At 45.2% G+C, this 27,373-nt stretch overlaps 1 protein-coding gene across 2 annotated transcripts in view; it reads right to left on the reverse strand.

The window, feature by feature from the left end:
- Positions 1–27,373, reverse strand: part of LOC141117739 (NACHT, LRR and PYD domains-containing protein 3-like) — a 498,266-nt gene that overhangs the window by 362,466 nt on the left and 108,427 nt on the right. For both annotated transcript variants that reach the window (XM_073610753.1, XM_073610752.1), the window contains exon 3: positions 9,515–9,675. In XM_073610753.1, coding sequence (XP_073466854.1) covers positions 9,515–9,675 — 161 coding nt within the window. The remainder of the gene's footprint in view (positions 1–9,514; positions 9,676–27,373) is intronic.

The raw sequence follows: 27,373 nt of genomic DNA on the forward strand, positions 1-27,373 counted from the left end.
CTCAACGTTGGCAATGCTGCAATGGCTGCACATGCAGCAGAGGGCCATCAATGAGTACCTGTGTGAGTATGGCACCAGGACAAGATCAGGGGAGCTTGGCTTTTTTTGCTACACCAGTGACTACTGATCAATGATGCATGCACTGTCCCTGTCACCATTTGAGGAGGCCACAAGGATGGTGAGCAGTGACAGTGCATGCATCAGTGATACTGTCCATCTTGTCTTCCTGTTGGAGCACACGCTTTGTGGAATAATGGACAGGGCACTTGAGGCAGAACAGAGGGAGGAAGAGGAGGACTTCCTTACCTCTCAAGGCCCCCTTTATCCAGACAGTATTCCTGCGGGCCTGCCAATCACACAGGAAGAGGAGGAGGGTGAGGATTGTGTCAGCATGGAGGTGGAGCCTAGCACTCAGCATCAGCAGCTGTCTTCAAGGGATCATTTTCAGTCCCCAGAAACCCTTGGACTTGTACGTGGCTGGGAGGGGGTGGCTGTGGATCATGTCATCCTTAGTGACCCAGAGGACTCCGGATCGAATGCCTCAGCAAACCTACGCTGCATGGCCTCCCTGATCCTCAGTTTAGGCTGATATGTATTCTTCTACATATTTTTGGTAAAAAAAAAAATCGCCATAAGCGTCTGGTTTGTGCAAAAGTTATAGCTTCTACAAAATAGGGGATAGTTTTATGGCATTTTTATTAATATTTTTTTTTACTAGTAATGGCGGCGATCAGCGATTTTTATCATGACTGCGACATTATGGCGGACACAGGCATTTTTTACACATTTTTGGGATCATTGTCATTCATATATCAATCAGTGCTAAGCACTGATTCCTGTGTAAATGACACTGGCCGTGAAGGGGTTAACCACTAGGGGGCAGTTAAGGGGTTAAGTGTGTCCTAGGGAGTGATTCTAACTGTGGGGGGGGGCATGGCTACATCTGACATGTCACTGATAACCACTCCCGATTACAGGGAGCTGTGATCAGTGACACTGTCACTAGGCAGAAAGGGGAAATGCTGGTTTACATTAGCATCTCCCCATTTCTTTCGAGTCCGCGGGACCTGCGATTCTAATCACAGAGCTTGCCACAGGCCGCCTTTTAAAGGGCAACATACAGGTACATTAGTACATTAGTTTGCCTGTACGTGTCATTCTGCCACAGTATATCTGCGTGAGGCGGTCGACAAGCAGTTAACAGGAGCGTATAATTATAATTTTTGCTGTATTATTTTACGCTCAACTAGAGTATCTGTGAGGGGTTGCAGTATTGTGGCACCACCACCAGTGCCTAAGGCCCAATTTTTCAGCCCTTGTTTAAAAGGGGCGTGTAATTACAATTTTGCTGTAATATTTCACAGCAGGGCCCATTCCTGCGCTCAACAAGAGTATCTGGGTGGCTTTACAGTGTTGTGCCACCACCACCACCTAAGGTCCAATTTTTCTGTCCCTGTTTAACAGGGGCACGTAATTACAATATTTGCTCTAATATTTAACAGCAGGGCTCGTTCCTGCGCTCAACAACAGAATCTGTGAGGGTTTACAGTGTTGTGGCACCACCGCCACTGACTAAGACTCAATTTTTCTGCCCCTGTTTAACAGGGTTGTGTAATTACAATTTTTGATCTAACATTTCAAAGCAGGGCCCGTTCCTGCACCCACCAAGAGTAACTGTGAGAGCTTACAGTGTTGTGGCACCACCACCAAACCCAATTTTTTCTGCCCCTGTTCAACAGGGGCATGTAATTACAATTCTTGATATAATATTTCACAGCAGGGCCCGTTCCAGCGCCCACCAAGAGTAACTGTGAGGGCTTACAGTGTTCTGGTACCACCAACACCTAAGGCCCAATTTTCTGCAGAGTATATAGGGGCAGGCCGTATAGTATATACAGGCGGCCCCCTACTTTCAAACATCTGACTTACAAATGACTCCTACTTACAAATGGAGGGAGACAACAGGAAGTGAGAGTAAATCTACCCCTAGGAAGGGAAATTCTCTCCTGAGTTAATATGGGAAAAAGGTGTCTTTCAAAATTCAATTGTCATTGGGACAGAAAGTGAGGTGAAATCTTCTGAACAGGGGCACAGACAGCAAAACAAATGTTACAGGGGTGATAACCCTTCCCTATGTCATCCAAAAAGCTTAAAAATTATTTTTTTTGGTTGGAGCTACACTTACAAAATGTACCTGTCCAAAATTACAAACAGATTCAACTTAAGAACAAACCTACAGTCCCTGTCTTGTTTGGACCGCCTGTATACTGCTGTTCAGAGTATATAGGGCCTGGGGGCCCCAAGCCTTTTCTTTTTTTAATTTGGGTGCGGGGTTCCCCTTAATATCCATACAAGACCCAAAGGACCTGGTAATGGGCTGGGGGGTACCCATGCCATTTTTCTCAATAATTTTCATCCATATTGCCGGGACCCGACATTACATTACAGCCGCAAGCTGTTTTAAATGACTTTTATTCCTTTAGAAATGTCATTTTGTGCAGGGACTGTTCTAAAAATGGGAAACACGCACCACTTTACAGGCATACTATATTCACCCCCCAGGTATGATATTTAAAGGAATATTTCACTTTTATTGTTTCACTTTAAGCATTATTAAAATCGCTGCTCCTGAAAAAACAGCCATTTTTAAAACTTTTTTTGCATTGATCCATGTCCCCTGGGGCAGGACCCGGGTCCCCAAACATGTTTTAGGACAATAACTTGCATATTAGCCTTTAAAATTCGTACTTTTGATTTCTCACGTTTGGGTCCCATAGACTTTAACTGTGTTTGAATGTTCGCGCAAACTTTTGGTCCATTCCCATGTTCTGCCGCAAACTGAACCGGGGGGGGGTGTTTGGCTAATCCCTAGTTTCAATAGACATAGAAAAAGTGTTCAATTCAGTTGATTGGTGTTATATGCACAAGGTCCTTCGAACGCATGGGTTTTCAGACCTATTTACAGGAAGTGGATATCCATGCTATAAAAAACGCCCTAGAGTAGCAATAGGATTAGGATTGTCAGTGTCTGAATTTTTTGAGGTTGGCAGAGGCACTAGGCAGGGGTTTTCATTATCACCTTACCTATTGGAACCCATAGCAGTTGCTCTTCGGTCATCAGGGGAGTTCAGGGCCATCAGGGTGGGCACGATCAATGAGTCCCTTGCGCTTTATGCTGACGACGTGCTCCTGTTTCTTAAAGACCCGGGTGCCTCACTGCAAGCAGCGTTAGTTATTCTTGATCAATTTGCTTCATTTTCTGGGTTGAGGGTGAACTGGAGCAAGTCTATTCTACCTATATATGTGGGAGCTAAAGAGGGGGCAAACCCAGACCTCCCGCTACAATGGGTATCCTCTTTTAAATACTTGGGGGTGAAAATTACAGCAAATGTTCAGGATTATATGCCCCTTAATTTACATCCTCTCTTGACACTCCTCAAGCAGGCTTGGATGAGGCTACCCTTATACTTGATAGACAGATATAGTTTGCTTAAAATAAAACTTCTCCCTGTCATTTTATATTTCCTGAGACATGAGCCATTGTGGGTACCGAAATAAAGATTAAAAAGAATGATGATGGCATAGTCAGTTCCTTCCTATGGGCGCCTAAACCCCCTAGAATAGGCATAAAAATGCTACAAGAACCTGGGGATCAGGGGGGTTTGGCCTTGCCCGACTAGCAGAAATACTATCTGGCTAGCCAGATGGTTTTTGCCCATTGATGGCTTCTAGCAGACGATGGGGACTCAGCCACTGTTCTAGAAGTAGCCCATCTGGGGTCTTATGAAAGCCTGAGAATGGATCCTTATAGAGGAATTAAATCAGACCTCCCGCTCACTTTAACAATGAGGGACACTATTAAAGCCTGGGAATCTGCGGTTAAACTTGCGCGCCCAAGTTACAAGGGAATCTCCCCCTCTGCCCCATTGTGGATGTACCCTACACTTTCCCATTTCTATAACATACCAGACCCTATGGTCTGGGCAATCAAGGGAATAAAAACACTAAAGGATATAACCTGTTATGGGGATCTGTTGACCTTTGCACAAATAAAAGCAAGGCATGACCTACCTAATTCTTATCTATTTCAATTTTTTTCAATTATGTCATGCCTCTCAAGTGCAGTTTAGAGGTGTAAAAGTGGAATCCCTGCCCTCTGACTTGGAGAGTTTATTACTAGATGAGGAGCTTACCAAACCCCTATCTGTGACATATAAGGAATTCTTTAAAAAGACACCACAGGCCTTAATCAGGTGCCAGGAAAAGTGGGAAGCAAAGGTACCAGACATACAGGGAGAGGACTGGGATAACATGTGGACACAACCCTTTAAACACCTTGTATCGGCCAGGGATAAATTGATTCAATTCAAGTTTTTACATAGGGGGTACCATGGGCATCCGCAGTACTTTTATCAGGGGGGGCATCATTTTAGGGTCACCCATGCGCCGCCCCTTTTTCAACAATGTCATTATCACATTGTCATGGTCAGAGACAGCAGGCATAGTACAGTCCCTAGGATAAGTAATGGATAATGGCCGACAGGCCCTCTTACCAGACCCAGCGAAACTACAGCAGTGATCCCTCCTGCTGGACCATCGCTCACTCTGGGTTACCCGGGGGCAATTCTGGTCAGTATTGTAGCATGTCTGTACCCTGGCAGTGGCTCAGTCTCTCTCTCTTTGGTGGCGCTGGGCAGCATGGCTCTCTCTGGTGGTGCTGGGTAGTGTGGCTCTCTCTGGTGGTGCTGGGTAGCGTGGCTCTCTCTGGTGGCGCTGGGCAGTGTGGCGCTCTCTCTCTGGCTTCTGCCCAGCACATGCCTCTTTCTTTGTACTGTAGCATTTACTCCCTCAGCTTTTTTCCAGGCTGCAGTCTCTCAATCTCTCTCGATCGAGCTGTAACCTCCTTCCTGTGGAAAATGGGGCAGCCAATCTTCGAGACTATATGTCCCATGATACTCTCCTCTCCTAGTCTCCTTTGATTGGCCCTCAGTTATGGCCAATGGGGAAGGAACGGAGCAGGCAGGAAGCTGAGTGGGGAACTTAGTGAGAGCCGCCGTCTCTTCTCCCTGACAGGAGAAAGGGGGGCGAGCGGGGGAAACCTCTGACAGCCCGCAGCTCACCTTTCTCCTGACACAGTGCCGCCGAGTTCTCTGCTAGACTGAGCAGGGAAAAGAGCACACAGTCACATTGCACTGATGGGGGGCTTGACAACACCTTGATGGTGTCACCCCGCTGGTTGCTCGCACCCCCATAGTGACGCCACTGTGCTGAATGTGCTGATCTGATCCCTGATTTCAGGGGGGGCACTTTACCTACCTGCAGATGCCCATGGGAGCTACTTTACCCCAGCTAGGTTGGCCAAGATTTTTCACTCTGGCTCAGCTAAGTGCTGGAGATGCTCCTTTTCGCCTGCCAATGCAGATCATATTTTCTGGAAGTGTCCACAAATCCAGCAGTTTTGGTCCGAGGTCACATTCTGTATATCGGATCTTTTGGTAATACCTATGACTGTGAGGGTCTGACTATTGGGCCTAGTGGATGAGTTAGCGCCCTCTAGGGCTCTTAGGACTCTACTGAATATATTATTTTTCTATGGGAGGAAGACCATACTTCCAAATTGGAAGAAGCCAAGGGCTCCTGACATGGTATTCTGGAAGGGCTTGGTGAATTCCATGATGCCTTATTATAAGGCTACCTATATAGCCAGGGGATGTGGGAAGAAGTTTCCTAAAGTGTGGCAGGCATGGTATAACTCTACTGACACAGTAGGCTAAATTAGTGAATAGTGGAGGGCAGCACAGTGGTGTAGGGGTTAGTACTTTCACCTAGCAGCAATAGGGTCGCTGGTTCAAATCCCGACCACGACACCATCTACCTCGAGTTTGCATGTTCTCCCGGTGCCTGCGCGGGTTTCCTCCGGGTACTCCAGTTTCCTCCCACACTCCAAAGACATGCTGGTAAGTTAATTAGAGCCTAACTAAAAAAAATGGCCAAATATGTATATGTTGTATGTGTTTGTAAGCGCATCGGGACCCCATGGGGTAAAGGACCGCGCCATACCACAGATGGACACCAGCGGCAAAAAGCGCCCTGAGGTGATTCAGTTCACATAGGTAGCGCTATACAAGTCACTCATTCATTCAATATCTAAATATATTAATGGCAGGATTTGCTCAATTTCTGGAGATGGGTTCACTCAGGATCTAAACGACCACTTACCTTGGAAGTCGGTACCTTAGAAATCAAGATAGTAGCAATTGCTGTTCCATTGCTAATGCATACATCTTGTGACTAAATATATTATAAATAATATTATATATTATAATACTATTTAACCAGGTATAAGGGGATACCACGGAAGCCTTGGTGGAGCTGTGACAAAGGGGAAAGGGGAAAGGGGGAAGGGGGGAAGGGGGGAAGGGGGAGGGGGGTTAAAGTTGGATGTTTTTTGTTAGTCAGTTGGACTATGTTAGTTTGCTATCATATTATTATATATCGCTATAATATAATATTCACTATAATATTGTACTTTTTTGGCCCTGTGTGGCCACTATGTGGGCTGGTGTTATGTTGACACAGCTTGAATGTTCTATGTTATGTATAAAATCTAAATAAAAAGAATTTTCAAAAAGAAAAAAAATTGGGATTGGATGGAAAACGTCTGTGAACATCAATTTTCCAGTCGTGCCACAGATTCTCAATTGGATTTAGGTCTGGACTGTGACTGGGCCATTCTAACACATGAATATGCTTTGATCTAAACCATTACATTGTAGCTCTGGCTGTATGTTTAGGGTCGTTGACCTGCTGGAAGGTGAACCTCCGCCCCAGTCTCAAGTTTTTTGCAGACTAACAGGTTTTCTTCTAAGATTGCCCTTTATTTGGTTCCATCCATCTTCCCATCAACTCTGACCAGCTTCCCTGTCCCTGCTAAGGAAAAGCATCAGCACAACATGATGCTGCCACCACCATGTTTCACGGTGGGGATGGTGCGTTCAGGGTGATTTGCAATGTTAGTTTTCTGCCACACATAGCGTTTTGATCTTAGGCCAAAAAAGTCAATTTTGGTCTCATCTCACCAGAGCACCTTCTTCCACATGTTTGCTGTGTCCCCCACATGGCTTCTCGCAAACTGCAAATGGGACTTATTATGGTTTTCTTTCAACAATGGCTTTTTTCTTGTCACTCTTCCGTAACAGGCAGATTTGTGGAGAGCACGACTAATAGTTGTCCTGTGGACAGATTCTCCCACCTGAGCTGTGGATCTCTGCAGCTCCTCCAGAGTTACCATGGACCTCTTGGCTGCTTCTCTGATGAATGTTCTCCTTGCCTGGCCAGTCAGTTTAGGTGGACGGCCATGTCTTGGTAAGTTTGCAGTTGTTATATACTCTTTCCATTTTCGGATGATGGATTGAACAGTGCTCCGTGAGATGTTCAAAGCTTGGGATATTTTTTTATAATCTAACCCTGCTTTATACTTCTCCACAACTTTGTCCCTGACCTGTCTGGTGTGTTCCTTGGCCTTCATGGTTCTGTTTGTTCACTAAGGTGCTCTAACAAACCTCTAAGGGCTTCACAGAACAGCTGTATTTCTACTGTGACTAAATTACACACAGGTAGACTCTATTTACTAATTAGGTGACTTCTAAAGGCAATTGGTTCCACTAGATTTTAGTTAGGGGTATCAGAGTAAAGGAGGCTGAATACAAATTCACACCACACTTTTTACAGTTATTTATGAAAAAAAAATTAAAACCATTTATCATTTTCCTTTCACTCCACAATTATGTGCCACTTTGTGTTGGACGATCAAATAAAATCCCAACAAAATACATTTAAATTTTTGGTTGTAACATGACAAAATGTGGAAAATTTTAAGGGGTATGAATACTTTTTCAAGGCACTGTAGATCTATAGTGCTTTTACCTTTCAAAATAAAATGCTTTAAAACTAATTTTAAGACAAATTGTGTCATATTTCACTACAAAACCAAGTTGGTGAAAACGTTCTGCTTATCCCCAGATGACATGCAGCTATAGGAAGACGGTATCATGTCTGATATGTATATGGGGTTATGGATGGGAGAGTGTAAGATGTGAAAGCTGCAATGTAACATTGGGGATGATGTACTTATACAGGCATTATTTCTGTGGTAACATTGTCATATTACTGGACCTCATACAGTATATTGTAATCCAAATGGACATTTAAATATTTGTGTAAAAAGTAAATATATTCCATGAAGACTATATGGTGCCATATAATAGAAAACTATGGTGAAGTCATAATGTTATACAATCACCCCTCATTCATGTTTCTAAAGCCTTATTATAACAACACTATATACAGTACAGTAAGCCATCTCATATCACACATACACTTACATAGAACACACTGTCTAAATTCAAAGTCATTCAAGGAACAGCACACTATGCTAGGAGTAAGGGCTCTTTCACACTGACAATCCGAATGTCCGTTTTTCATCCTTTCCGCTTTTGGATGAAAAACAGACATACATGTATCCCTATGGAGCGTCGGATGTCAGCGGTGACATGTCCGCTGACATCCGACCCGCTCCGATCCAAAAAGTGTAACAGAGGAAAACCCTACCTTTCCATCTATTATCGGATCGGATCGGGTGACAACGGACTCTATGGTCCGTCTTCATCCGATCCCCCATAGGGGAGAACAGCGCTCGGACAGGTCCGTCGCTGCACAGTGTGCAGAGACAGACCTGTCATCTTCCTGCTCAGCGGGGATCGGCGATCCCTGCTGAGCAAGCGGATGTTCACGGGGCGGATCATCACTGATCCGCCCCGTGTGAAAGAGCCCTTAGAAATCTCTGATTTGTATTATGAGAACATTCATTTGCTACTGCGATGAGTGAAAAGTATTTTTAGCAATAAAAGGATATAAAAGAAGATGATTATAATATACTGTAGATACAATTGGATACATTGATAGAAGCAAGTTTAAAGGCAATTGGGGTGGATTTACTAAAGGCAAATAGATTGTGCACTTTGAAAGTACAGAAGAACGTATTTTCCCCAGAGCTTTGTGAATGTGGTATAGTTCTGCTGGTTTCCATCATCCAATCATGTGCAAGAATAATGTTTATTTTCCTTGCATCTGATTGGGTATTCTTTGCAAAATGAAGCTTCACCACATTTGCTAAGCTCTGGAAAAATGATTGCAACTGTACTTCCAAAGTGTACAGTCTATTTCCCTTTAGTAAATCAACACCTTAGTGCATTATTACATTCTGGTGGTAGAAAGCCCCCTTTATTCTGGTGGGAGCAGTGGTGTAAATGGTTTCAATATTTTTTGCGGGATGTAATGAAGTTTTGATGTGATCATGTTTATTGGGAGGACTTATATATTCAGCTGTTTATGTTCAGTATGGAGTGATAAGGTGTACAATTATAAAGGACTCTATGAATGCAAATATGAATCAGAGTTTCCCTTTACTTGTAAATATATTGCTGTAGGTAAATTAGAAATATATTTTTCTTACCTTTGTGTTTAGGACATTCTGAGATTTTAGTTGTACCAGGACAGTATGAGGATCCATGTTCTCCAGGATGTAGATCAGATCATCTCTATAATACTCATATATCCTCCTCAGTGATGGATCATTATATGATGACAGCTGATGGCGGAACCTCCCGATGTCCTCTAGAAAACACAAATACATTTTCTGATTTATAAATGATGCAAATTCATATCCAGCATGAATTTTATTTCACTGGAGATCTCTGCAATTGAGAAAAGAAGCACTGGAGGTGAGAATCACTATAAGGATCAATAGCTTTAAATCTTCACTGAGAACTTTGAGCTTTAACTAAAAACATAAACGTAAAAAAAAATTATATATATATTCTTAGATTGTAAACTCTAATGAGCAGGGCCCTCTGAATCCTCGTGTATTGAATTGTATTGTAACTGTACCGTGTGCCCTCATGGTGTAAAGCACTGCGCAAACTGTTTAAACGATATAAATCCTGTATAATAATAATTTATTTAAAATACTCCCCTGCAGTATTTCCTTTTTTACCACTAGATGGTGCTCCTCTCCCAGGTAGAATGATGCCCAGTGTCATTCATCCCATTTTCTATGAGCTCAGGGTGTCAAGGGCCGACCCCCTGGGGAGTGACCTCAGACCCCTCTGGACTTACAGGAGAATGCTGAAGAGAGTATTCTGCATCATTCAGTACCTGCCCACTGCAGAGGACAGAAGAGGACCAGAACATAGAGCCCAGGAATAAAGGGATATATAATGATTTTTACAATGCAAAAATTATATCCAAAGGGGATGGAGGGAAATTGGGAGTGCTGGAATTGGGTTTTAAGGTTTATATCTCAGGTGAATATAAAGATATATTTTATTAGCTGTGTATTCTATTTTATAGTATATGATGATTTGTTGTACTATGTTATGATGCTCCATTTGATATCTTATGAAAAAAGGGTCAATGACTCCTCATTCTGGTCTCCAATTTATTAAATAGAGTTTTGGATAGATCTAATATATTATTGGATTGAGTTTAGTTTGCTAAGCAATGTGTGTCATAAACAAAGACCATTTTATTTTCATACAATTGTGTTTTCATCTTTTATAAATCTGTGACAACACAGGATCTCAATGAAGAGACAGGAACAGGGTGGTGTCACCTTATAAGAGGAAATGCCTCAGCAAAGACTGTCATGACATGATCACTAGGGAGTATTTTATTAAAAGTTGCACATTCATATACTATTGAACATGTCTGGAAATATAGAGATACCGTATTTATCAGTGTATAACACACACTTTTGTGTGCCAATATTTTCTTTGGGTTGCCTCGGAGGGGAAGGGGTGCGAGTGCTGCCAGATTACACATAGCGAGGATCTCCTGTTTACTCAGTGGCCTCTGTAATACAAAGTCCAACCTCCTGGACTGGCTCCTATGATAGACATCCCGGCATTGGACCAGTATTCTGTCTATCATAGGAGCCGGTCCAGGAGGTGGGACTTCTTATTACAGAGGCCATTGAGTAAATGGGAGATCGCCGCTCTGTGTAATCTGGCAGCGCTCGTACCCCCTTCCCCTCTGAGGCAGCCCAAAGAAAAGGCCATTTTTTGCGATACGGCACTGCGTCGCTTTAACTGACATTTGCGCGGTCGCAACAAAAAAAGAACGACAATTTTGAAAAAAAAAATATTTTTTAACTTTTTGCTATAATAAATATCCCCCAAAAAATGCTTCATCAGTTTAGGCCAATATGTATTCTTCTACATATTTTTGGTAAAAAATTGCAATTATTATATTATTATACACGATTTATATAGCGCCAACAGTTTATGCAGCACTTTACAATGTAGAGGGGGGACAGCACAATTACAGTACAGTTCAATGCAGAAGGTACAATAGGGCCCGGCTCATAGAGCTTACATTCTAAAGGGAGGGGGTTGTGGTACAAAAGGTAATAAATGTGGGTAATGATTTGATGGGGTGGCGGATATTGATTAGTTTGTGCAAAAGTTATAGCATCTACAAAATATGGACTAGATTAATGGCATTTTTATTTTTTTTTTTTACTAGTAATGGCGGTGATCTGCAATTTTTATCAGGACTGAGACATTGCGGTGGACAGATTGGACATTTTTAACACTTGTTTGAGACCATTAACAATTATACAGTGATCAGAGCTAAAAATAGCCACTGGTTACTGTATAAATGTCACTGGCAGGGAAGGGGTTAACACTAGGGGGCGATCAAGGGGTTAAGTGTTCCCTAGGGAGGTGTTTCTAACTGTGGGGGGAGTGTAGTGACTGGAGGAGGAGAGAGATTTCTGTTCCTGATTACTTGAAACAGCAGATCTCTCTCTACTTCCCTGACAGAATGAGGATCTGTCTGTTTACATTGACCGATCCCTGTTCTGTCTCTCTCAGGAGTGATTGCAGGTCATCAGCGGACATCTTGGCCGCCGGCCACGCACATCGGCTCCGACATCACATGGTGGGTGTGCGCGCCCCCTATACCCCTTAAAGCGCCCACTGTACAGCTACACCGATTCGCGCAGGGAAGCCAGCCTGCCGCCGTATAACGACGGCGGCTGGGCAGCAAGTAGTTAATGGGCACTGATCAGGCTGCATTAATAGGCAATGGTGAGGCTGCAGATGAGCACTGATAAGGCTGCATTGATGGGCACTGACCCCTATTTTGCTTTGAAGTTCTTTATTTAAAATTATTTTTTGCCTGAAACTTCCCTCTTAAAATTAAGGTGCGTGTTATACGCCTGTGCATGTTAATTGCCGAAAAATAATATGTAAAAGTTTCAATGATAATTATTTCTCTAACATTGCTTTCCATGCAGGCCTCATATCAAGAGTTAAAATATAACCCTATTTTTTTTATAGAGAGAGAGGGTTATATCCTCTGTCAGGATTTTATCATGCATTAGACTCAATTCACAAAGTACTAAAACAAGGATAAGGCTCTCAGTTATAGCTATGGACTTATGATAACTGGCACCTTTTAAAATAAGTCTTATCCTTCTGTGTTTGCTTTGTAAGTAGAGCCTCTAGGGGGAGATTTAGACCCCTTTCACACTGGGGAGGTGCGGGCGTTGGTGGTAACGTTTTGATAGTTTTAGCGGCGCTTTACCCCTGTAATAGTGGCACTTTGGTGCTGCTAGCAGGGCATTCCTAACTGCCAGAATGTGTTAGAAAAAGGGTTAAAAGTGCCCTGCTGGGGATATTTGCCCTCATATTCACCCCACATGGGTGTAGAGGCACGCTCAGTATAGAAGATTTTCACACTTGAAGTTATTATGTAGAATATTTATCAAAAATCACAGTTCACGGGTGGCAAGCAAAGGCAATGTGTTTTTGGGAAAGTGCCCCCCCTTCATTAGGACTGTGATGATGGGTGTGGTCAGGAACCAAAGATTCAATTACAATAAAGCCCTTTAGGTGTGTGGGTGATGGATAAGATGTCAGATGATAGAGGATCATACATACTGCTTCTCTGTCATCTGACAATGTATTCATCACCCACAACACCAAAGGCTGGCCATAGATGGTTCAAATCTCTGCCAGTTCAGAAGGAAATGGCTGATATTCAAACCATGTATAGGCAGGCTGAATGTACCAAGTTGATCGATCAATCAACTTGGGTACAACCAGCCTGCCAGATTTTACATATGATTATCACTAGTGGCTGGTATAGCCCCTAGCAATAATCACTGTCTTCTCCAGGTGGGGACAGCTTCCCCCACCCCCACAGGGAGAATGCAATGGCTTGGCAGGAGGGATTACCCTGTCAACACTGTGTGTGTTAATGGGGCAGTGTTGCCAACCCCCCAAATTGAAATTTACTGGCAGGACACCAACATTTACAAAAGGCACCAATTTTTTTTTTACTGGCAAAAATCATGCCATTTACTGGCAGAGCCACATTTTTTACTGACAATGCAAAAAAATACCTAAAATGACAGTTTTCAGTGCTGAACAGTACACATATCAATATTTAAACTATAAACATAGCTAGTGATATTAGCAATGTGTTTAAGTTAAACAAAAGTCAAAAACTATATTTCTCCATTGATAATGAAGGTCAGGTTACTATAACCCAGCCAGCACAGAGTTCCCCCTTACATCAGAGTCTGCAGGATTCCTTCTTACAGTGAAAGGGAACTCTTATGTAAGGGGCAATGCTGCATATCATGATCTAAGGGGGAGGCTCTGGTGTGAGGGGAGGCTCTGGTGACCAGAGACCACCTTATATCAGAGTCCACTGTATTCCCTTTACATCAGAGTTCCCACTTACATCAGGGTCTGCAGACTGAGTTCCCCCTTGCACTGTAAGGGGTAATCCTGCAGACTCTGATGTAAAGGAGAACACTAGGAACTCTGATGTGGGGGGCACTCTGGTGACCAGAGATCACCTTCTGCAGAGTGAATACACTAAGGTAAGGAGGTGTTACTAATATAGGAGAGGACCTATATATCAGTATCCCCTTACATTATTGTATTCACTCCCCCTTTTATCAGCAACCCCCCCAGACTTGTCTGCCGGTGCTGTCACTGATGACCTCTCAGGTGCACCGTGCAGGACTCAGTCAAACGGCTCCAGCTTGGCATCTCTGGATTTATCCTATAGTCTCCTCTCCAGGGTCCACACACTGACTCCTCCCGTGACTCCCATCCCGACGACGCTGTGGACAGGATATAGTAACAGATGGTTAGAGGCTGTGGACAGGATACAGTAACAGATGGTTAGAAGCTGCGGACAGGATACAGTAACAGATGGTTAGAGGTTGCAGTCAGGATACAGTAACAGATAGTTAGAGGCTGCGGTCAGAATACAGTAACAGATGGTTAGAGGCTGCGGTCAGGATACAGTAACAGATGGTTAGAAGCTGTGGACAGGATACAGTAACAGATGGTTAGAGGCTGCGGACAGGATACAGTAACAGATGGTTAGAGGCTGCGGCCAGGATACAGTAACAGATGGTTAGAAGCTGTGGACAGGATACAGTAACAGATGGTTAGAGGCTGCAGACAGGATACAATAACAGATAGTTAGAGGCTGTGGACCGGATACAGTAACAGATGGTTAGAGGCTGCAGTCAGGATACAGTAACAGATGGTTAGAAGCTGTGGACAGGATACAGTAACAGATGGTTAGAGGCTGCGGACAGGATACAGTAACAGATGGTTAGAGGCTGCGGCCAGGATACAGTAACAGATGGTTAGAAGCTGTGGACAGGATACAGTAACATATGGTTAGAGGCTGCAGACAGGATACAATAACAGATAGTTAGAGGCTGTGGACCGGATACAGTAACAGATGGTTAGAGGCTGCGGACAGGATACAGTAACAGATGGTTAGAGGCTGCGGACAGGATACAATAACAGGTAGTTAGAGGCTGTGGACAGGATATAGTAACAGATGGTTAGAGGCTGCGGACAGGATACAGTAACAGATGGTTAGAGGCTGCGGACAGGATACAGTAACAGATGGTTAGGGGCTGCGGACATGGTAGTTTCCTCCTCTGTCCCCCTTCATAATACCATACCTGTCTCCACATCAGTCAGTGTCCACCTTCTGTCACTGTGTCTGTTCTGTTCTCGCTACACATTTGCCCCTGGCATGTATGTAGCTCAACATACAGCTTAAACCTTGAATCCTAAAATAACCAGACTGTCTGTAACTTTGGATCTTTATTACAATGAACAGGAGGTGGCCATATAAGAATAGGATGTACACTCGGTGAAACTAGAAATAAACAGTTAATAAGAACATATAATAATTACTAGGGGTGAGCCCGATGTTTGACTCGAACATCGGGTGTTCACTGAACAGTGAACAATATTCAGTGTTCGCGGCAAATTCGAAAGCTGCCAGAACACAGTTAAAGATCTATGGGACACTAACATGAAAAATCAAAAGTGGTAATTTTAAAGGCTTATATGCACAGGCCACGGGAAGCCCCCATGGCATCAGAGGGGGGAGGGGTCACCCATATATGTCACTGGGTGGCCCCGCCCTCAGCTATATAAGAACTGTCACAGAGAAGAAGCGTCATTAGGTGGGAGCCTCCCATGGAGGCGGATCAGTTGCAGCTTTTTTTTATTGGAATCTGGAAGTCCCTTTAACAAGGGGACCCCCAGATCCTGGCCTCCCCCCGTTAAAGGGGGCTTCCAGATTCTGATAAGCCCCCCGCCCGCATACCCCACAACCACTGGGCAAGGGTTGTGGGGATGAGGCCCTTGTCCCCATCAACATGGGGACAAGGTGTTTTGGGGTCAGACCCCAAAGCACCCTCCCCTTGTTGGGGGCATGTGGCCTGCTACAGTACAGGAGGGGGGTGCTCTCTCATCCCCCCTCTTTTCCTGTGGCCTGCCAGGTTTCGTGCTCGGATAAGGGTCCGGTATGGATTTTGGGGGATTTTGGCACAGGGTTCCCCTTAATTTCCATATCAGACCTGAAGGGCCTGGTATGGATTTTAGGGGGACCCCCACGCAATTTTTAAAAAAATTTTGGTAATATTCATACCAGACCCAAGGGGCCAGTAATGGACAGGGGGGAAACCATGCTCTTTTTTTCAATGAGTTCTATCTATATTGCCGAGACCCGACAATTCATTACAGCCGCGATCAGTTTTAAATGACTTTTTTTAGTTTAGAAATGTCATTTTGCTGTGGTACTGTTCTAAACGTGGGAAAAATGCACCACTTTGCAGTCATACTATAGACACCCCCAAGCATGATATTTAAAGGAATATTTAATTTTTATTGTTTAACTTTAAGCATTAAAAAAATCACTGCACCCGAAAAAACGTCAGTTTTTTGAAAAAAATTTGTATTGATACATGTCCCCTGGGGCAGAACCTAGGTCCCCAAACACTTTTTATAACAATAACTTGCAAATAAGCCTTTAAAATTAGCACTTTTGATTATTCATGTTCGTGTCCCATAGACTTTAACGGTGTTCGTAGGTTCTGCCAAATTTTTTGCCTGTTCGCATGTTCTGCTGTGAACCGAATTGGGGGTGTTCAGCTCATCCCCAATAATTACATGAACATAAACAAATGTCCACTGGGTATACAGTTAAACAATCTTTTAGCATACCAGCGATGCTGCCTTAGAAGGACCAGGATTTTCCTCCTTTCCCAGGGTGGCTTTGGCCAATTATGGCTCAGGGGGTTTAGTACACGCCCCACAGTATATAAGGCTGCCTGCATGTTGGCCCTGTGAAGTGTGTTCCGGTGTTAAGAGACAGAGACAGAGAGACAGTGTTGTTTGATTTAAGTTAGATAGATTATGCAGGACAGTCAGTCAATTAGCTGCACTTACAGTGTATTGTGTATATATATATATGCATCCCAGGTATTGTGTGTATATATATATATATATATATACTGTATTCAGTTTAGCTAGCTCTGTTCCTGTTATTATCTTCCTACTGACAGGCAGGGCAGGTGTTGTTACAGTATTTACAGCTACCTGAAGAAAATTGCTGGTGTTCTCCTGATCCTATTAGTACCAAAGTCAGGCAGCTACAGTATTTACAGTGATCAGTGTTCAGCTAAAGTTAGAAGTTAGTGTAGTGCGACCTCTGCACAGTGTTCAGCTAAAGCTACAAGTTGGTGTAGTGCGACCTCTGCACAGTGCTCAGCTAAAGCTACAAGTTGGTGTAGTGCGACCTCTGCACAGTGTTCAGCTAAAGCTACCTGTAGAAGATTAGTGGTGTTTTTCTGATCCTATCACTACCGCAGGCAGCTACATTATTTACACGTTAGTGTAGTGCGACCTCGGCACAGTGTTCAGCTAAAGCTACAAGTTAGTGTAGTGCGACCTCTGCACAGTGTTCAGCTAAAGCTACCTGTAGAAGATTGGTGGTGTTTTTCTGATCCTATCACTACCGCAGGCAGCTACATTATTTACACGTTAGTGTAGTGCGACCTCGGCACAGTGTTCAGCTAAAGCTACAAGTTAGTGTAGTGCGACCTCTGCACAGTGTTCAGCTAAAGCTACAAGTTAGTGTAGTGCGACCTCTGCACAGTGCTCAGCTAAAGCTACAAGTTAGTGTAGTGCGACCTCTGCACAGTGCTCAGCTAAAGATACTTGTAGAAGATTGGTGGTGTTTTTCTGGTCCTATGACTACCGCAGGCAGCTACATTATTTACATGTTAGTGTAGTGTGTCCTCTGCACAGTGTTCAGCTAAAGCTACAAGTTAGTGTAGTGCAACCTCTGCACAGTGTTCAGCTAAAGCTACAGGTTAGTGTAGTGCGACCTCTGCACAGTGCTCAGCTAAAGCTACAAGTTAGTGTAGTACGACTTCTGCACAGTGTTCAGCTAAAGCTACCTGTAGAAGATTGGTGGTGTTTTTCTGATCCTATCACTACCACAGGCAGCTACATTATTTACACGTTAGTGTAGTGTGACCTCAGCAAAGTGTTCAGCTAAAGCTACAAGTTAGTGTACTGTCACCTCTGCACAGATCTCAGCTTAAGCTACAAGTTAGTGTAGTGCGACCTATGCACAGTGTTCAGCTAAAGCTACAAGTTAGTGTAGTGTGACTTCTGCACAGTGTTCAGCTAAAGCTACAAGTTAGTGTAGTGCGACCTCTGCTTAGTGTTCAGCTAAAGCTACAAGTTAGTGTAGTGCGATCTCTGCACAGTGTTCAGCTAAAGCTACAAGTTAGTGTAGTGCGACCTCTGCACAGTGTTCAGCTAAAGCTACAAGTTAGTGTAGTGCGACCTCTGCACAGTTTTCAGCTAAAGCTACAAGTTAGTGTAGTGCAACCTCTGCACAGTGTTCAGCTAAAGCTACAAGTTAGTGTAGTGCGATCTCTGCACAGTGCTCAGCTAAAGCTACAAGTTAGTGTAGTGCAACCTCTGCACAGTGTTCAGCTAAAGCTACCTGTAGAATATTGGTGGTGTTTTTCTGATCCTATCACTACCGCAGGCAGCTACATTATTTACATGTTAGTGTAGTGCGACCTTGGCACAGTGTCCAGCTAAAGCTACAAGTTAGTGTAGTGCGACCTCTGCACAGTGCTCAGCTAAAGCTACAAGTTAGTGTAGTGCGACCTCTGCACAGTATTCAGCTAAAGCTACCTGTAGAAGATTGGTGGTGTTTTTCTGATCCTATCACTACCGCAGGCAGCTACATTATTTACACGTTAGTGTAGTGCGACCTCGGCACAGTGTTCAGCTTAAGCTACAAGTTAGTGTAGTGCAACCTCTGCACAGTGTTCAGCTAAAGCTACAAGTTAGTGTAGTGAGACCTCTGCACAGTGCTTAGCTAAAGCTACAAGTTAGTGTAGTGTGACCTCTGCACAGTGTTCAGCTAAAGCTACCTGTAGAAGATTAGTGGTGTTTTTCTGATCCTATCACTACCGCAGGCAGCTACATTATTTACACGTTAGTGTAGTGCGACCTCTGCACAGTGTTCAGCTAAAGCTACAAGTTAGTGTACTGCCACCTCTTCAGAGCTCTCAGCTAAAGCTACAAGTTAGTGTAGTGCGACCTATGCACAGTGTTCAGCTAAAGCTACAAGTTAGTGTAGTGTGACCTCTGCACAGTGTTCAGCTAAAGCTACAAGTTAGTGTAGTGCGACCTCTGCTTAGTGTTCAGCTAAAGCTACAAGTTAGTGTAGTGCGACCTCTGCACAGTGTTCAGCTAAAGCTACAAGTTAGTGTAGTGCAACCTCTGCACAGTGTTCAGCTAAAGCTACAAGTTAGTGTAGTGCAATCTCTGCACAGTGCTCAGCTAAAGCTACAAGTTAGTGTAGTGCAACCTCTGCACAGTGTTCAGCTAAAGCTACCTGTAGAATATTGGTGGTGTTTTTCTGATCCTATCACTACCGCAGGCAGCTACATTATTTACACGTTAGTGTAGTGCGACCTTGGCACAGTGTCCAGCTAAAGCTACAAGTTAGTGTAGTGCGACCTCTGCACAGTGCTCAGCTAAAGCTACAAGTTAGTGTAGTGCGACCTCTGCACAGTATTCAGCTAAAGCTACCTGTAGAAGATTGGCGGTGTTTTTCTGATCCTATCACTACCGCAGGCAGCTACATTATTTACACGTTAGTGTAGTGCGACCTCGGCACAGTGTTCAGCTTAAGCTACAAGTTAGTGTAGTGCAACCTCTGCACAGTGTTCAGGTAAAGCTACAAGTTAGAGTAGTGCGACCTCTGCACAGTGCTTAGATAAAGCTACAAGTTAGTGTAGTGCGACCTCTGCACAGTGTTCAGCTAAAGCTACAAGTTAGTGTAGTGCAACCTCTGCACAGTGTTCAGCTAAAGCTACAAGTTAGTGTAGTGCGACCTCTGCACAGTGTTAAGCTAAAGCTACAAGTTAGTGTAGTGCGACCTCTGCACAGTGTTCAGCTACGGCTACAAGTTAGTGTAGTGTGACCTCTGCACAGTGCTCAGCTAAAGCTACATGTTAGTGTAGTGGGACCTCTGCACAGTGTTCATACCACATGCAGGCAGTTGATTTTACTAGCTGCAGTTTTAGTATATATATATATATATATATATAGGAGAGGCAAACAGTCACAAGCCAATAAAAGAGGGCAAGCAGGCTCTGTGTCTAGAGGCAACAGTGCTGGTCATGGACACGGTGCATCCTCATCAGCACATGGCCGTGGGACACGCTTGGCCTTTTTTTCGGCAGCTGGCCGTGTTTAGCCGCAACATGCGGAAGACTTGGTCAAGTGGATGACCAAGCTGTCCTCATCCTCCTCATCCTCTCTCACCCATGCTCAGGGTACTTTGTCTGGCAAAGCAGCTGCCAACCCGGCCTCTTCCCTCGGCTCAATGGAATCAGTGGCTCCTTCCCTAGCCCCACCATGTCCTCCTGAGGAGTCCCCTGAACTGTTTGACCACAGTGTTGGGTACATGCTCCAGGAGGATGCCCAGCGTTTTAAAGGCTCCGATGATGGTACTCAGCTAGAGGAAGGCAGTAACGTGAGCCCAGACAGAGGGGGTGCCTAAGAAGGACAGCAATCTGGCAGTCATGTTGCCACTGCTGCAGCATACTGCCAGGTTTGCTCCAGTGATGAGGAGGGAGGGGATGATGAGGTCACTGACTCCACGTGGGTGCCTGATAGGAGAGAGGAGGAGGAGGCACATCACCAACGAGGCAGGATGCGCTCCAGGGGCCAGCTTAAGGGCAGCACACTGACTGCATCACACCGCAAAGCTCCGCATGTGCAGGGCGCTGCCTTTTTTGAGACGAGTGCATAAGATCGCACCGCTGCTATTTGCAACATATATCTCAAGCGTATCTCGCATGGCCAAAACATCTCCCGCTTGGGCACCACATGCTTGACCAGACATATGTTGACCTGCCATGCAGTTCGTTGGCAAGTGTACCTAAAAGACCCACACCAAAGAACAAAGAGGACCTCTCCTTGCTCCTTTTCAGCTGAGATCTCCAACCCCACTATACCTTCATTCCTCTCTAAGACCTGACTGCTGACTCATGGTCCAGCAGGCATGGACAGGGATGTTACCTAAGTTTCACAGCGCATTGGGTGACTCTGCTGGCAGCTGGGAAGGATGCAGGACAAGGTGCAGTAGTGTTGGAGGTTGTTCCGCCACCATGCCTCCAAAATACTACTACTGGTGATTCTGACACACCTCTCTCCTCCACCCCCTCCTCTTCTTCCTCCATGGCCTCTTCCTTTTTCCTTTTCCTCTGAACCAGCGGTGCTCCGTAGGCGTTCAAGGGGCTACGCAAGTACACAGGCCAAAAGATGCCATGCGGTGCTTGAGCTGGTGTTCTTGGGGGACAGGAGCCACACTGGGGCAGAGGTTCTGTCAGCTCTGCAGGGGCAGGTTCAGAGGTGGTTGACGCCACATCAATTTAAGGCAGGAATGGTGGTTTGTGACAATGGCATTAACCTCCTCTCCGCCCTCCAACAGGGACAAATGACCCATGTGCCCTGTTTGACTCACGTCCTTAACTTGGTGGTGCAGCGGTTCGTGGGCAGGTACCTAGGCTTACAGGATGTCCTGAGGCAGGCCAGGAAAGTCTGTGTGCATTTCCGCCGGTCATATAATGCCAGTGTTTGGCTGGCTGACCTCCAAAAGGAATTTAACCTGCCCAAGAACCACCTAATCCGTGACATGCCCACCAGGTGGAACTCAACCTTGGCCATGCTGCAGTGGCTGCACACGCAGCAGAGGGCCATCAATGAGTACCTGTGCGACTATGGCACCAGGACAGGGTCAGGGGAGCTTGTTTTTTTTCCCCACGCCAGTGGGCCATGATCAGGGATGCATGCAATGTCCTGTCACCATTTGAGGAGGCCATGAGGATGGTGACCAGTGACAGTGCATGCATCAGTGACACTGTCCCCCTTGTCCACCTGTTGGAGCACACGCTGCATGGAATAATGGACAGGGCACTTGAGGCAGATCAGAGGCAGGAAGAGGCAGACTTCCTTAGCTCTCAAGGCCCCCTTTATCCAGACAGTGTTCCTGCGTGCCTGCCGATCACACAGGAAGAGGACAAGGAGGAGGAGGAGGAAGAGGAGGATTGTGTCAGCATGGAGGTGGAGCCTGGCACTCAGCATCAGCAGAAGTCTTTAAGGGATCATTTACAGTCCCAAGAAACCCATGGACTTGTACGTGGCTGGGAGGAGGTAGCTGCGGATCATGTAGTCCTTAGTGACCCAGAGGACTCCGGACCGAATGCCTCAGCAAACCTACGCTGCATGGCCTCCCTGATCCTGCAAAGCCTGCGGAAGGATCCTCGTATTCGCGGTATCAAGGAGAGGGATCAATACTGGCTGGCAACCCTCCTTGATCCATGTTACAAGGGTAAGGTTGCAGACCTTATCTTGCCGTCGCAGAGAGAGCAGAGGATGAAACATCTTCAGGAGGCCTTGCAGAAAGGTCTGTGCAATGCGTTCCCAGAGACTGGGAGGTTACAAACTCCTCTTCTTGAACAACATGTTGCTGAGGCTTCGGTCAGTCAAAGAAGGGGCGGTGTAGAAGGTGGCCGTCTGACCAATGCTTTCAGACAATTTTTTAGTCCGCAGACCCAAGGTATGATTGGTTCCAGCAACCATTGCCAGCATCTGTTTTACATGGTGCAGGAATATCTAGGGGCAACATCTGACTTGGACACCTTTCCCACCAAAAATCCTCTGGGTTACTGGGTCTTGAGGATGGATCACTGGCCAGAGCTTGCACAGTATGCAATTTGAGCTACTGGCCTGTCCTGCATCCAGCGTTCTTTCGGAATGCACATTCAGTGCTGCTGGAGGTTTTGTAACCGATCACAGGGTGCGCCTGTCCACCGACTCGGTCGATCGACTGACCTTCATAAAAATGAATCAGTCTTGGATCACCACCAGCTACCAAGCACCTGATGCTGATGTAACTGAATATTTTTTTTCTGAAATGTCAGATCCCTTCTAGACTGCCTATGCTGATGCTGAGTGACTATCCTGTTATGCTGAGTGACTATCCTCTTCCTCCTCAATGATCATGCTGATAGCTTGTAAGAATATTTTTGGTTCTGGGTGCCTCCACCAGTGGCTAAGGCCCAATTTTTCAGCCCCTGTTTAACAGGGGTGTGTAATTACTATTTTTGATGCAATATTTTGCAAGGAGGGTTCGTTGCTGCACTCAACTAGAGTATCTGTGAGGGATTGCAGTGTTGTGGCACCAGCACCAGTGCCTAAGGCCCAATTTTTCAGCCCCTGTTCAACAGGGACATGTAATTACAATTCTTCATCTAATATCTCACAGCAGGGCCCGTTTCTGCGCCCACCAAGAGTAACTGTGAGGACTTATAGTGTTGTGGCACCAGCACCACCACCACCACCACCAAAGGCCCAATTTTTCTGCCCCTGTTCAACAGGTGCATGTAATTACAATTCTTGATCTAATATTTCACAGCAGGGCCCGTTCCAGCTCCCACCAAGAGTAACTGTGAGGACTTACAGTGTTGTGGCAACACCACCACCACCAAAGGTCCAATTTTTCTGACCCTGTTCAACAGGGGCATGTAATTACAATTCTTGATCTAATATTTCACAGCAGAGCCCGTTCCTGCGCCCACCAAGAGTAACTATGAGGGCTTACAGTGTTGTGGCAACACCAACACCTAAGGCCCCAATTTCTGCAGAATATATAGGGCAGGCCCCTACTTTCAAACATCCAACTTACAAACGACTCCTACTTGCAAACGGAAGGAGACAACAGGAAGTGAGATGAAATCTACCCCTAGGAAGGGAAATTCTCTCCTGTTATGCCCCGTACACACGGTCGGATTTTCCGATGGACAATGTCCGATCGGAGCGTGTTGTCGGAAATTCCGACCGTGTGTGGGCGCCATCGGACATTTTCCATCGGATTTTCCGACACACAAAGTTGGACAGCAGGAGATAAAATTTTCCGACAACAAAATCCGATCACGTCAATTCCGACCGTTTGTGGCCTGTTCCGACGCACAAAGTGCCACGCATGCTCAGAAGAAATTCCGACACGGGACAGCTCGTTTTGGTAAACTTAGCGTTCGCAATGGATACAGCACTTTCGTCACGCTGCAATGTTCAAAATGGTTTAATACAGCGCACTCTCTTCTTCTTTAGAATGTGACAAGAATTAAGTCGTTTTGCTGCTCGTGTTCACACACATTTCTCACAAACTTTTATTTGTGTTGTTTTAGTGGGATTCCCTCAATATATTGTTATTAGTTGTCACATCTGACAGTTTTATATTTTTTATTTTTTTTTTATTTTGGATTTTAAGCCTTTTTTTTTATTTAATGTTTGGATTTTTTCCAAGGCTGATCTTTGTTCAATGTTATTTTTATTTTTACTCCAGAATATTTTTGGGTGTGTTTTGTGTGTCAGGTTACCCCAACACCATTGATATCTTTTATTATTTAATCTCAAGGAGATTGTTTGTTGTTGGTGTCCCTTGTTCATTTCACATTGTATATTTGAAATGTACCTGAATCCTCACAAACCAACTGTCCTTTTTGAAGTAAAACACATAGGAGAGTATAATTCAAAACAAAAATCCTTTATTAAGGGATCAGAACCAAACAAAGAGGAAGGCAACACTGGATCAACAAGAGAAATTAGCGAAGCCTGGGACCCCCACGGCAGACATCAATTCTTGAACATCAAAATTGGTGTCCTGAGGAGTCCATATGTAAGGGAGGGCAGTCTGGTCCGGGATTCACAGAGACTTGGATAGCAGCAGATGACATCTGTGTCCGCAGGCTGTGGTACCACAAGAGGCTGCAATTTTTGGCCCACCAGACTGGATCCAGGGTCCTCACTGTCTGGTCTTCCTTTCACACTTCCTTCCGGGCTGTGGCTGTGCAGTTGGAGATGTGGCAGGAGGAGGAGTAGGACCTGGAGGAGGAGTAGGACCTGCAGGAGGAGGAGGAGGACCATCCCAAAGCTGTGTGTGAGGTGTAATTTGGCCCCTCACACCTTTCGCCAGAGCCAGAGATATGAGGGCCTCACACATGGCTTTTTGGCCCTCCTCCATCCTCTGCATTTTATAGGCAATGAATGCAGCAATGTTCTCCTGCCTGGTGTGTGGTGCTCCCAGGACCTCTGTAGCCCTCCAAAAGAATCTGATAGCCGCCTCCTCTAGGGCACTCCTCCTACTGCCACTTTCTGTTTCCAGGGGGGGTGGAGGGACCTGCAGATCAGCCAGCCGGCTCGGCCCGGCCACCTCCTGGCTGGGACTTCCCTGTGTATGAAAAAGGGACATAGTTGTAATGTTTTGCATCATCAATCACAATCCTTAATTAGTACTCCCAACTAACATCTAGTTCACATCATTGATTGGACAAGCAGAAATATTGAGAGGAATGCTATACCTGGCTCAATCTGGGCTCCTCCACATGCGGCCTGGAAGGCCCAGGTTGGGCGTCAGAAGCCTCAGCCGGGGGGGAAGGAAGCGTGGAAGGAAGACTGGAGAGGGATGGCCTGGGTTCAGTCTGGCCTGCCAGAAAGTGCAGCCTGTCGTAGTACAACATCCTGGGGACATAGATGTCACCTGCTGCTCCGGATCTCTGTGAATCCAGGACTTTATTGCGCTCCCTCAGATATGTGCTCCTCAGGCCACCAATGAAAATCTTTAAAAAAGTGATGTCTGCCGTGGGGATCACCTGCTTCACAATTTCACACAATTGCTCCAGTGCTGCCTTCCTCTTTGCTTGGTTCTTGTAATGGGGGTGTTTAATCTCCCACAGACAGGGCAGCTCCCTTAGCATCTCTATGAAGACTGAAATGAAGTCCTTATCTTTCAGTACCATATCCATGTTCACTGCAAGACACAACACAAGACAAAGCCTAATGTCACACAAAACTCTCCTATTCTTGTTACAATATAGGCCTCAATCTAGAAGCAGTATAGGCACAAGTTTGTCTCTTACCTTCGTTCTTACGATCGCCGCGTCCAATGCTCCTTCCTCCGCTCACAGATCAAACGTAATACGCACGCGTGTTACGCTTTGTATACACTGCGCATGCGTGTAACTCCGCCCGCCCTGACGTTCTTTCTAGTGTATTCCCCGCCCCTTTTCGTTCGGCGCAGTGGGTGAAGAGCATGATGGCGGACATACAGCAGGTGCGGGCTAATTGTAGCAACGAGGAGGAGGAGGAGGAAAGCCCGGATCCAGGCACGTCCCGATCCAGAAGGAGACGTTTTAAGGCCACAAATATGTCGTTTGGGGAGATGTTGGAGATGGTCAACATCATGAGGAAGTCTGACAATGACGGAAAATATGGGCCTTACCCCAACCCGAATATCCGAAAGGCCAAGATCATGGCGAAAGTGGTCAGGAGTCTAGAGCGGAATTTCGGGGTACGAAGGTCTAAAGATCAGCTCAGGAAGCGGTGGTCGGACCTGAAGTTGAGAGAGCCAGAGCAGTACCGAAAGATCCGGAGAGTGCTGCAAAAAAGTAAGTAGTTGTGCTGTGTTCCTATTCTTTCTGTCTTTATTACGTTCGTTCTGCTCCATATGCTTTTATTAGTTGTAACGTTTCAAAAGGTCAACTTTAATGTTCATGGGGCACATTATTCGTTCGTATCAAACATTTTTCTTTCGGCCTCTAGAACACCATTGTTTAGGCCATATGCATTTTCACACATTTTTGGGGGCCTACTTGGATGCCAAATATTTGTTTGTGTAGATGGGTTTGTTACTAGAATGGAATGCAAACTAGATTGTGTGTAAGGAGAGGACTCTGAGCAGCTGTTTTCATATCTGGACACTGGAGCACTAGTGTGGGACACAAGAACACCATTTTTATTAGGGGGGGCCACACAGGTGCTCCAGTGTATACTATAGGGGGGGCTACATCTGTGAAGCTTGTACAAAACAGGTAAAGTATTGCAGCTTGACAAAGGGCAATAAAAAATATACATCTTGGAACTCTGCTAAAATAGACAATTGTACCCCACTTCCGAGCAATGTTTCCTATTTCTAGTTCTGCCATCAAATATCTGTGTGCTAAGTATACCATTTTTGTTTTACATAGGGGAGAAAAGACTCAGACACCCCTCATCCCAGGAGACCAGAGACCCCCCCCTCTGGAAGAAGGGGAAATACCCCCAACCCAAGCGGAGCAGGAGGAAGAAGAAGACGTGGTGGAGATTGGCACCACAACAGGTGAGTGTCTGCGACCACAGGCTCAGGTAAAAGAGATGGCTGGTGGCAGATTTTTGAGACCTTTTTTTGTTCTTTATCTCTTTTTAGGTGATCGTGATCCAGAACGCTTTACATCTGAAAGTGCCCAGATACTGATCGGGGAGATCATGGGGTGTAATCTCCAATTGCAAAACATCCAGCAACAAATAAGTGATGTTATTAAAAAAAATAATAACATCAT

The sequence above is a fragment of the Aquarana catesbeiana genome, linkage group LG13 (genome assembly GCF_042186555.1).
Source record: "Aquarana catesbeiana isolate 2022-GZ linkage group LG13, ASM4218655v1, whole genome shotgun sequence".
Lineage (NCBI taxonomy): Eukaryota > Metazoa > Chordata > Amphibia > Anura > Ranidae > Aquarana > Aquarana catesbeiana.